At 40.4% G+C, this 12403-nt stretch overlaps 1 protein-coding gene across 1 annotated transcript in view; it reads left to right on the forward strand.

Moving 5' to 3' along the window:
• Positions 1–12403, forward strand: part of THOC2 (THO complex subunit 2) — a 194010-nt gene that overhangs the window by 59984 nt on the left and 121623 nt on the right. Inside the window, exons 13-15 of the mRNA XM_089677206.1 lie at positions 8119–8160; positions 9209–9339; positions 10816–10917. Of these exons, the coding sequence (XP_089533332.1) occupies positions 8119–8160; positions 9209–9339; positions 10816–10917 (275 nt within the window). The remainder of the gene's footprint in view (positions 1–8118; positions 8161–9208; positions 9340–10815; positions 10918–12403) is intronic.

Here is a 12403-nt window from a genome sequence, read left to right on the forward strand (position 1 = left end):
ATAGTCGATGAGCTACATTAAGGTCCACTATACATGGGGCATTGTTCCGTCAGTATTATAACCACGAAAACAAACATGGGTCATAGCCCGGTACATACTTTGCTATTTTGGTCGGTGTAAAGTACCACCTGGATAAAACCTTGTATAAATTTTCTAACCCCAACTGAAGGCCCCCTTCTCCGATTTGCCTACGGGAATTATGGGCAATAAAATAGTTGGAGAAATAGGTGAGGAGACAATAAGCCTGCAGAATATTTACATGAGTCACAGAATCGTAAGGAATGTGCCAGGATCGGATTTAATGGTTTAGGTCTGGAAGATGGAGGGAGCCAGAGCAAAGAGGAAGGCAAAATAGGGTGTGTATCCAAAATGTCTATCAGGGCCCACAAGGGCAAATCTTCTCCAGAGAAAAGCTGAGTAAGGGGTGTGATCTGGGCTGCAGAGCAATAATGGTGGACAGTAGGGAGTCTAAGGCTGCCTCAATTTCGCAGGCGATACAGCAAGTGTCTGGACAGGCAAGGCCTCCTCTCTGCACTTCTTTTCCATGTAGATGCCTTGGAACATGTCATGAGAGAAAGATACAGGATAATTCCTATCTCTATACATATGTGCTGGATACTCTAATAGTTTGGACCGCAGAACCTGCATGTAAGACACCTGTATTGGTGCGGCACTTGACCATAGCATTAAAGAAGTCACAGGTGGGAAATGTTTTTCTTTCTCACTGAAGGGTAACAAAGCCCACCTTATTAGGTGCTTCTAGTTCCTCTAAATGCAGAGCACCTCCACAAACTTCCTGGGCTTCAAAAGCTGTCCAAAGGCAGTTAGATTTGCAAGAAAGCATAAAACACATGTCTCGGAGTTGTGGTACCAAGATAGCTTCAAAGGATTCAACTCAAACCTGTTCATGGTGCCAAAACTTAACGGAGGTACCTTTTTCTAATCCCTCAACAAATGCCTTCACATTCCAAAACTCCATATGGAATCAGCAAGATCAGTAATTGCTTCTTTGGGACAAGAAGAACACTTGGCATCCTTGGACATCCAAGATGCCTATATGCATGTTCCCTTGCCCATCGCATTAGAAATTTCTACGTTTTGCATTGGCAGATGACCACTTCCAGTTTGTTGCATTACCTTAGGCCTGTCTCCTGTTCCCAGTGTGTTCACAAACATCACAATGCCCTTGCTTGCCCTTCTCGGAACTCAGGGCATACAGTTGACAGTCTATCTAGATGACCTTCGGAAGGCTGCATCCCCCTTGCAGAACTCTGTGAATGTCCCAAAAGACAGTTCAACTGCTTCAGGCCTTTGGCTTGGTGATCAGCTTAGAAAAGAAAAATTCCAGTCTTCCATGAGACTAAAGTTTCTTGGTCTAATTGTATCTTTATCTCTGGTAAAGGTCTTTCTTCCAGAAAAGAAAGTTATTCCTCTAAAAGCGCATCTTCAGTAACTGAGATCCAAGTGAAATCCCACCTTTGAGAATTTCCATGAGAGTTCTAGGTCTAATGCGTGCCTTGTTGGATTGGGCAGTACTCTAAGCCCAATTTCATTTTAAAATTCTCTGCAAGTAAACATTCTGTCGGAGTGGAAAAAGCCAGCTCCTTCCCGGAATCTGCCTATGTTTATTTACCCCCAAACATAGTTAATCCTTGCCCCGTGGATGACCATTCCAACTCTGAGAATGGCAAAGTCCTTCTTCTCCTACAATTGAAAGCTTCTTAAAACAGACACAAGTCTGTCACAGCGGGGAGCAGTCTTCCAATTCTTGCTCCACAAATAGAGCAAGAGAAGAAGACATAAAAACGTAGTACATAGGCAATATCCAACTTCTTCCTCCAGAAGACCACTGGCCCCTTCCCAACAGACTGGACCTGCTGTCTCAGGGCCCTATATTCTACCCTGCTTCAGTCTTGAGTGGTCTTCAGTCTGTAGTTCCTACTTTGCTGAGACAAAATAGCTGCATCCAGGAAGACCTATTATTGTACAAGGAAAACTTACTTCACCTGGTGTATGCAGAGTCATTTCCATCCCAGGGACTACTCTGTACCCAGTGTCATGGCATTCCTACAAACAGGTCTTGTCCTATTGAGCAGAATTTTCCAACAAGTTGATTTGCTAGAATGACTTCTGTCGAGTGGGAGCAGCCACATATGAATAAAAATTTGTCTGGTTCCTGCTGAATCAGATGATTTTTGATCCATATATGGCCAGCTTTAGACATTTTTCAGAACTAGCGGCCCTTTTTCATACTTCAAAATAACAAGATTGTGTTACGCCCTTGACCATCTTTCATTCCAAAAGTGGTTTCAGTATTCCATCTCAAGGAGGGCATTTTTCTGGCTTCCTTGTGCCCTGCTCCTAAGGTTCCAGAGGAAGTCTCTGTACATTGTATGGATGTTATCAGAGCAAAGTGCACCTAAAAAGCTACTGCTTCCTTTAGACAAACAGATTTCCTGTTTGTTCTGTCCCTAGGTCCTTGCAGGGGACACCCTGCTTCAAAGTCCAACTTTGCTAAGTAGAGAAGGATCATTAGAGCTTTATATATGTTCTAGAACACTACCTCTTACGCAGTTACGCACACACCCCACTCTTTTGGAGCATCCTGGGGCTTTAGGCACCAAGCCTCTGTCATTCAACTCCGTAAGTCTGCCATCTGGTCTTCTGTTCATGCTTTTTTTCAATGTTTTACTAGGTACATGTCCAATATTCTGCTAATAAAGCTTTCAGCTACATATTTACAGTGGCACTCGCTGAATCTGGGGTTTTTACCTCTGTTGTTTTTGGGCCTGCTGGCACAGTTTTTTGCTTAGTTGCCCACCCTGTATTCATTGTTTTGGGGTGTCCCAAGGTGTATGAATAAGGTGCCTGTATATTGGACGATTAAGAGAAGAGGAATTTTGACTTGCCTCTTAAATCAATATATTGGAGTACAGTACAGGACACAGAGCACCATCCCTAAACTCTCCTTGTTACTCTGTATTGCTTGCTACAAACCTGAGAGTGGGATAGGGTTATAGGGAGTTGCCCTGGGGAGGCATATCCTGAAAAGCATGCCAGTGTCCATTCAATTGTAGGTGTGGTGTTACAACCAGTGGGGTATGAATGAGTTGCCTCTGTACTGTACTCTCAGATATGGAATTTGCTGATAAGTCAAAATTTATTTTTTATTGCTATAGATTAGGTCCCATAATTGTTTTTTTTAATATTTTGTTAACTTTGAACTACAGTATACATGTGAGATTTTACTTACCACCTGGTTAAAAGATGAAGATTTTTTTTTTTTTGTTTCCTGTCTAAGCCATAGCATATCTCTTTTTTGCCTTTAAAGTGTAATCCCACCTTTGTAATCAAATTTGAGAAACTCATGCTACTATATGCTATGTGTTCCCATTTCCACAGCATACCTAAAAATGTTTTAAAATATTTCTTTATTTTATATCCCAGGACACAGGGTATCTTCATATCCATTTTGATAGGGTTGTGTTGACGCCTTCAGGTAATTGGACACTGGCAAAAAAAAATGACAGGAAATCCCCTCCACATGCATAACTTCTCATATAGGCTTATCTACCGGTGTATTTTTTTTTGTGTGTGTGAGGTGATAGTTATGCCTGTGCAGTCTGTGCAAGTAATACTTTCTTTGACTAGTTGTTCTTAAGATTCCATATGGGATTGGGAGGCTGGCTCAATCCTGATCTGTTACCTTCTCTGGTCTGCTAAGACGAACATTACCCCTACTCTGCACTATGTCACATGCCTGATAAAGGGGTTCTGCAAGGCTCTGAAACATTGCTTTCTGTAACTATGCAGTTAAACACACCCTATGATGTAACTATGATGCGATTGCTGAATAATTCTTTGGATCCATTTCGGAGATCCCTAGCATGCTGGTGACATACTTCTCGTTATGAATGTCTTTGGTTTTTAGCTGTTGGTCACTGCAGTAGCCACTTACATTTACAGCTATTTTCAGGAACGTTTGCGTTGGAAATACAGTGTTTGGATTCACAGACTCTGTACTGGATACGCAGGGACTGCTTGTAATTTTGCTGTTTGGCACTGGGCTCTGCGTGATGGACCCCAGTACAAGGATTTATTGCTTGTGGACCAGCAAGGTGCTGTATAGGTTGATCAAGGTCTGGCCTTGAGTACAATTAAAGGTCAGGTTCTTTCAAATACCCTTTGCTTTACATTTCTTGATGCATTCTTTTGTAGAAGTGGTCAGCTTCATCTCCATTTGAATCCATCCGGGATATTTCCTTAGTCCTGACACACAAGTTTATTATTCTGGTGGCCATTACTTCGTCTTAGAGTTTCAGAACTCGCTGCTCTTGCCTGTAAGGAGCTGTTGTGTTCCACCGTGACAAGGTATTTTTATGGCCTCAGCCGTCCTTTTTGCCTAAAGTGATCTCTTTGCTTCATCTTAACCAGGACATTTTCTTGCCTTCTTTCTGTCCTAAGCTCCAGATGCTGGGGGCAAGGATCTTCATACCTTAGATGTGATTCCTGCGATCAGTGTTTACTTGCTGTTCATTGGCAGGCTGATTCCCTCTTTGTGTTTCCTGAAGACCCACAGAGAAGTTCTATAGCTTCCAAATCTCCTGCCTCTTTTTTTGTTGTTAATAGCTTGCTAAAACAACTGAAGCTGTACATGACTGTAGGGATTATGCCTGTTCCGGGATTTCCTGTGTTTTTTTTTGTTTTTTTTTTTAAATAATTTTTTGTGATATGTCAATTGGAAGATGATACATATAAAGTAGATGTTATCCCCATTTGATAGCAAAAATGAAAATACACTTCGGGGTGTAATTATGAGAAAAATAACAGAACTGCAGGTACATTAATTCTGAATGAATAGGGGCAAAGTTAAATGTTCCTAAGCTATTTTCCCTCCATGTTAAATGTTCTTTATACTGAATAGCATGAATTAGGAAATACAATGTACTGCAATATGGCCATAAGACGGAGCTAATGATCATCGAAAAAAAAATACTTATTTACTATAATCGGCTCCATCTTGTGGGCTATAGTTTGGTATTTCCCTGAACCACTCTATTTTCAATAAATGAATAACGTTTGACCAGGAGAGAAAATAGCCCACATTTGCACGGAACAAATGTACATGTATTGTCACAGGCTTAATAGTACTAACGATTTATTTATTTATTTATTTATTTTTTTGTTAAATTAATTTCCAGCTGACAACAAAGCTAGCAGAGTGATAGCTGCTTTGACTGACTGTACTTTTTTCCATCACAAAACTCTTGCCCACTTCCCTGGAACATTTTATGTGACATGCCCTCTCCCTCTGCATTTCTTGTGTAGAGATTGTTTTGGGCAAGTGCCTGGAGATGGAGAAAAGTGACATCTGTCAAAGCAGTAATTTCCTTGGTAGCTGTGTCAATCACCCTATCCAATCTGAATTTTGATCAGTGTATGGCAGTCCCTGATCAACAGAATACAATTGTTTGATCGACTTCTTTCAAAGGGACGTATTGCAAAATACGCAGCTGCTGATCAGTATATTCTGACAGCATTGGGTTTCACTATCAGAATACAGTGTCCTTGTTAGGGAATTCCTCCTTCCACTTTGCCCTCTGACTGAGCAATAAAGAACTAGCAGTATATGACCACCTATAAAGATTTGTACTTAAAGAGGAGGAACTACAGCCATTTATTTGACCAGTTCTTCGCTGGTCTTCGGCTCCCCGCCTCTGCCATCTTGATTTGCGAGAAGCTGGATACGGCTTCCTGCTCTTTCATTGCTGGCTCCCCTCTGCTCATGCTCAACGTTTGCTTCACTTTCAGGCTTGTCCTGCATCCTATTACTAATGCAGGCCATACATGGGTTGAATTCCAAAGAAAGTTTCTTTAGAAAATCATAACTAAGAATTTTCTTTCAAACGTCATACCATTAGTGGGCCACAGCATCAGCCGATTTTCGTGTGGCCATTGAATTTGAGTGGTCAGGCATGTTGGAAAGTTTTTGAAAAATGAACAAATTTCTAATCCATGATGGGAGAATCGTGCAAGAAATATAATCAAAAGAGAAATGAGCATGAGCTGTGACCTGGAAAGAAAAGATTCACAGCCACGAAAATTCTGTTCTGTAGCAACTGGAGGTGAAATTGAAGGCTTGGTCGAATTTCAAAATTGGTGGTGGCACCATCGGATTACAAAACGCATAAAATTTCAGATTTTCTAAAGATATTTCTTCAGAATTTGACCCATGTATGGCCTGAATAAGCCCTGGTGGGGAGGTTGAAGTGCATCAGGTTGTGTAATTTGGTGGAGACATGGAGGCTGAGGCAGCTCCTTATTGTTTATTCACCTTGGCTTGTCACGAGTGGCAGCAATCCTATCCTCTTTACATTTACAACCCTCTTGATTGGTAACAGAACAATCCTGTGCTTCACGATATGGGACAGGAATATGCTTTCACCTCTACATCTAGTGGTGCGAAAAGCAATATGATGGGTCGGAAAGGAAAATACACTTTAGCATCTGTCAAGTGGAACATTGCAGAAAAGAATTATTCCATCCATGTTTCCAGGGGTGTGAACCCCTAAGTGCTGGTTCACATATGCAAATTAGATGTGGTTCGAACCCTATCTAATCTGCATGACGTGAACTAACGTTGCTTCCTATGGTGCCTGTTGACATATGTTTGGTGCACTGGCAATGCGGATTCAAAAATAGTAAGTGTCTGGGATGAACTGTAATATGTTTAGTCAAAGCTAAGAATAAACTTTTTGTTGCAGCAACTGGAAGAAACATTTTTACTTTATTTTTCTACTTTGTCCTTATTAAGTGTTTTTGCATGGCAAGACCACTTACTGTTATCTCACATATATATTCTTATTATTATAGCCAAATTTACCACCCTAACTCCTCCCACAGTTTTTACACTACATAGACAGTAATATACTGAAACGTGCTGATTGTTCCCGATTGGTGTGCTATTACTTTGTGGAACGTTTCGCCGAATGGTTCACGAAATATCGCCGTTTTTGTGGTGAAATTCATCCCATAGGTATGAATGGAGGAATCCTGATCGTTTTCACAATATGACCATTTGTTTGCAACTCACGCCGCCCAGTGACATTCATTGAAACTGCACTCTAGCCACCTCAAATTTGAAGGGCAATTTCTAAACTCCGACTGTGCCTTCATTTTTAATATTTACTCAAGCCACTCCACCCAGTTACTTCGCCCACTCCAGTTGTAGACTACTGGCGGAGGCAAGAACACTTCACACAATTTCCCCAGAAATTGTAGCTTTTCTAGTTCAAAATAAACTAAAAAGTATCCCAGCCTGCCAAGAAAAGTCATAATACATGCTTGCTCTGCTGCTAAACTCCACTGTCGTTTTGAAGAAATGTATTACTTAATAATCCTGTATTTGACATTTCCTAGAGTCCTTCATGCCTGTGTCTCCTGCTGGGCTTTGTAGTTTGACCCAATTCATGTCTTCAGGACACAGTAATGAAGTAAGAGGCGGCAGAGGAAACAATAGAGTGCAACCTGGGGCTTGGCATCCTTCATACCTGGAAGTGTGCTGGATGGAATGGGTTTGCCTGCTATCCCTTACGTCCCTACTTTGTCCTGCAGTGGGGCATTGAACATTCCCAGAAGTGTTGGTGAAGGATTGTGCAGGAAGCTGGGCTGCATTGGTGAGTATTTAATGCTTTTCTTTGCAGGCTGGACTTTTTAAAAAACAATAAATTATATTTATTTTTATTTTACAACTGAAGTAATCATTTTAACTAATGAAAAGTATAATATCTGTGGGGAAACATGTTTAATTTTGGAAATGCGTGAAGCTATATCCCTAAAATTAAATCTACTTTCCACATTGTGACTCTTTCCTTTAACAAAACTTCCATTTTTGTTGGAAACTCCAGGCTCTCCAGTGTAGTTCTGATAATGAATTCTCCCTTTTCATATCCTCCTGTGAGCTGTTCTTGTAGCCATTTCTCAGTGCATAGATAATTATGTGTTTGTTTATTTAGTGGAAAATTCTATCATTGTAGTATTTCATCATGCATTTAGTCCATCTAGTTACAAGAAACTGCAAACCTTGTAATTTGTTTGTTATTGGCTTTTTGTTTCCAGTTTCAACCTGATGCAAGCAGAGCAGAAGACAAAGAAAAAATGGTAAGTGTACTGTTTTGGAAAGTGGTGGTGGGGTGTAAATTTACATTTAACTCACTGCTAGCCTCACTTTAAAAAATACTGAATAATTCCTTCCCTATGGTACTAATTAGGATTCCATATGAAACTATACCAAACAGCTCAACGTAGGGATGTACTTTTTCACAGTTTAGAAACGTAAGATTTCCCTCCTTTGCATTCTACTTACCTTTACTCCCATCTGCATCTCTCCTCCAAACCTAAGAGCCGGTTTGAACTACCCCGAACAAGCATTTTTTTTTTTGTTGTTAATTTAATAGGTAATTTTATTATTTTACATTTAAACCAAGAACAAACCGTGGTAAGCAGGGTACCCAATGATGGGTGCAAAATACAGGCTAGAGACAAATATCCAATAGCTAGACTACAAAAGGAATGAAAATCGAATACAGTCCCATCATTGTTACAATACAACAAGAAACAACTTAGCTGGTGAATAAGATACTGACTACATATCACAGCACAAATGGCAGCATATGAGTCATAAAAAAAAAGGGGGGGGGGGGAAATGTCTTTCTCCTTCCTTTCCCATACGACTCCCACCTAAGCAATGGTAGTTATATGAGCTACGGGAAATGAATTACATTCTAAACCTCAGTATCTCCTGATACCGAGGATGTCCCAGTAGATCAAATTTTTTTGAATTTACGAGGACAACCTCTAGAAATATAGGTCAATTTTTTACAGCGGCAAGGATTCATTAACCAATCTAATCTACATTGATAAATTGGGAGGTTCAGGTTTTTTCCAATGTAGTGCAATACATTTTTTTTGCATAAAAGAACAGGAAACTTTAAAAATATGGCAAATCATATGGTTATAGTCTCTAGGACTGCAATCTGTATTCTGTATAAAATGTACAATTTTCTTTATAAAATAACAAGCTTTGCACTTGTAGAAGTACTTGTGCCAGCCCTTTTTGATTACTTTTCATTGATTGAGATGTTGGTCATGTGATCCATGATGCACTGCATTTAATATGTCACTGTTGACAATTCTTATTTCCCTATAGGAGATTTTATTTAGCTGCCTGCTAAGCATTACAGATCAGGTGTTACTTCCATCATTGTCATTAATGGACTCTAATGCATGCATGTCTGAAGAACTATGGGGCATGATGAAAACATTTCCATACCAATACAGGTACGCTTACTTGAAAGATTAACATATCTGTATGTCGTTATCATTTACATAAAACATTTATTAAAGAAAACCCACACTGAAATATGCAAGCTGCCATTGTTATCTTTATTTGGGCTTTTCGAAGCTATCCACATGAAAGCCAAATAAAAGTAGCACTAGCAGGAGAAGAAAATGGCAGTGATATTGAGGATGGCCAACCTGGAGATTGGCTGGCTGATGTTCTATATTCAGTTTGCAGTAACAGTATTAGAGCGAGGGCACTTCTAAGTGCGCAGCTACTGCTGGACTGCCTTATTAGAAAGCCCAGAATCCTCTGTATATCCATTGTCTTTCTTTTGTTACTGTTGTTGTTGCTATTATCTTTTACTATTATCAGTGCTCTAGCAGATTAGCGTAGTTCAAAGACAGACAAAATAGAATAAGTATAATAGCTAGTACTTGTGTGCTCTCTTTGCTAAGCCTATATAAAACTAGAGTAATATCAACAAAAGTGCAGCGCTAAATAATAAAGTCTGAAAAATGTCCACTATGAGTCTAATTCATTAAAACATGCCAGATGACAAGTAGAAATCAATGGTGGTGATCCGTGAAGAAAAGCAGAAATACGCACTCACCAGAAGACAGATATAAGTAAGCGGTATGCATCAAAGCCCATGGATCCTCAATCAAGGAGAAAACTGGTCTGGTCAAAATAGGTTGATCTTCCCTCAAGGATGCAGAGGTCTCCTACAGCTGGATGGATGGAAGTGCCAGTGCCAGATGTACCATGGGAGTTCAAGGCAGAATCATGTTGCTGCAGAAAGGGAGATATTTAGCTTGATGAGGATTACCTTTTTGCAGAGTCCTTTACTAAGAATTCAGGCAATTACCAAGAGGAAGAAGAACCCCGGTAAGCAGGTGACCCCTTCCTTCCATCCACTTGTAGGAGACCTCTGGCTACCTGGATCTGTTGTGGATAAGCTCTACATCCTTGAGGGAAGATCAACCCATTTTGACCAGACCAGTTTTCTCCTCGACTGAGGATCCAAGGGCTTTGATGCATACTGCTTACTTATATCGGTCTTCTGGTGAGTGCGCATTTCTGCTTTTCTTCACGGATCACCACCATTGATTTCTACTTGTCATCTGGCACGTTTTTATGAATTAGACTCATAGTGGACATTTTTCAGACTTTATTATTTAGTGCTGCACTTTTGTTGATATTACTCTGTTAAAGTATTTTTTGGTTACTTAGAGTGCTTAGCTGCTTTTTTGGATTAGCGCTCACTTTTATTATTTATATATATATATATATATATATATATATATATATATATATATAAAACTAGAGTGTGTAAAAATAACATTTTTTTTTCCCTGTGTTATTTTGAACATCTTTTATGGAGGACTTTCCTACTCCATCATAGATCTGTCTTCAATTTCACAAAATGTAACCTTGTCTCTAATTTATATTTATCTTTCCTTTATAATTTAAAGGTATCGTCTGTATGGGCAATGGAAGAATGAAACATACAACAGTCACCCTTTACTTGTCAGAGTTAAAGCACAAACAATTGAAAGGGCCAAATATATTATGAAGTAAGTATAAAATTGCAGTCAGTTTTTTGAGTATTGTTATTTTCAGCTGAGTAACTAAAGTGTAGTGTAGTGCGCCAAACACTGAAACCTGGGCATCAGCCATATGTTTGATCTTAAAGCTCTGAATGTCATCATTCAAGACTAGAAATTCTTCATGGAATTCACCAGGCCTGTAATCACTTACCGTCACCAGGGAAACTAGCTTCTATGGACACCAAGGACAAGTACCTGCATGTTGCCATTGTTCCAGTAAATCAATGTTTTCTTTATCTGGGGCCCTGTCCTTCAGCCCTTCTTTTGTATTTTGGGTGTTCACTTGGCTGCTAGCTCTGGTATTAGCTCTGTTGCACTTTCATGGCATCTTCATTGTGGGATACTCAGACAACCTCCTGTTGAAGGAACAGTCAGCTCTGGCTTTGCCAGACAATGTGAGTTTGACTGTCCAGACATTCCGGAGGTTCAAGGGGATCTGATTATTTGGTGTATCAGGGTCTAGTTCTGGACAGAGCTCAGGCCAGAGTGTTTCTTTCACAGGAGAAACTTAAGACTCTTTGAATTTTCCAGTCCGTGAATTGTCTTTGTATGAGAGTCTTTGTCCTGATGGTAGCCTCTTCAGTGTAAGTCCCATTTGCCCAGCTTCACTCGAGACCTCTACAATGTATCTTTCTGTCATTGTGGGACAAGTCAGTTAGGTCCCTGGACAGACCAATTCATTTGACACAAAGGACCAAGCTGTCCCTGGTTCAGTGGCTCAAGAATTTGGCTCTGGATTCTGAAGTGTTTTCTTTCTGTTTATTTTTTTTTTTTTTTGAAAGATCCCCACTATAGGTACCAGCCTGTTGGGCTGAGGAGGAATCCTGGGCTTCCTGTTATACAGGAGAGTTGGTTGTTGGTGGATGCTTGTCGCCTGATGAACATCCCGGAGCACTGGGCATTTTGACTGTCTCTGTAGCATTGCATTATTCTACTGAAAGGCCATCTGATCAAGGTTAGGTGTACAACGCCTACATGAACCAGAAGTCTTGCCGTGGAAAAAGAGTGAGAATACATTCTGTCCTATGCAGAACTTCACATTCTAGCCCTATCTGCTGTGTACACGCCAGGCTTAGACAATTGGCAGACTTCCTCAGCTGACAGCGCTTGCACCTTAGGCAATAGTACCTGAGCCAGCGATGTTTCAGGACCTGTCATAGGTGGGGGAGGCCTGATGTGGACCGCCTGGCCTCCAGGTTTGACAACAACTGGATAGGTTTGTCTCCAAATACAGCAGTGAATTCTCCACTGACTCCGTGGGATCAGTGCACCCTGATCTATGCCTTTCCTCTTCTGAAACCTTTTCCTTGTCTGTTTTACGGGATTTATATGGAGAACATTCAGATGATCCACATTTTCTGGACAAATATGGCATGCTGACGTATTGAGCCTCCTGGAAGGATGCTCTGTGGGCTCTGCCAGATAATCAGGATGTTCATTCTTAACCACTTTC

This window comes from Staurois parvus, unplaced genomic scaffold, assembly GCF_062004578.1.
Source record: "Staurois parvus isolate SC_StPar_1 unplaced genomic scaffold, SC_StPar_1.0 ptg000181l, whole genome shotgun sequence".
Taxonomy (NCBI): Eukaryota; Metazoa; Chordata; class Amphibia; order Anura; family Ranidae; genus Staurois; species Staurois parvus.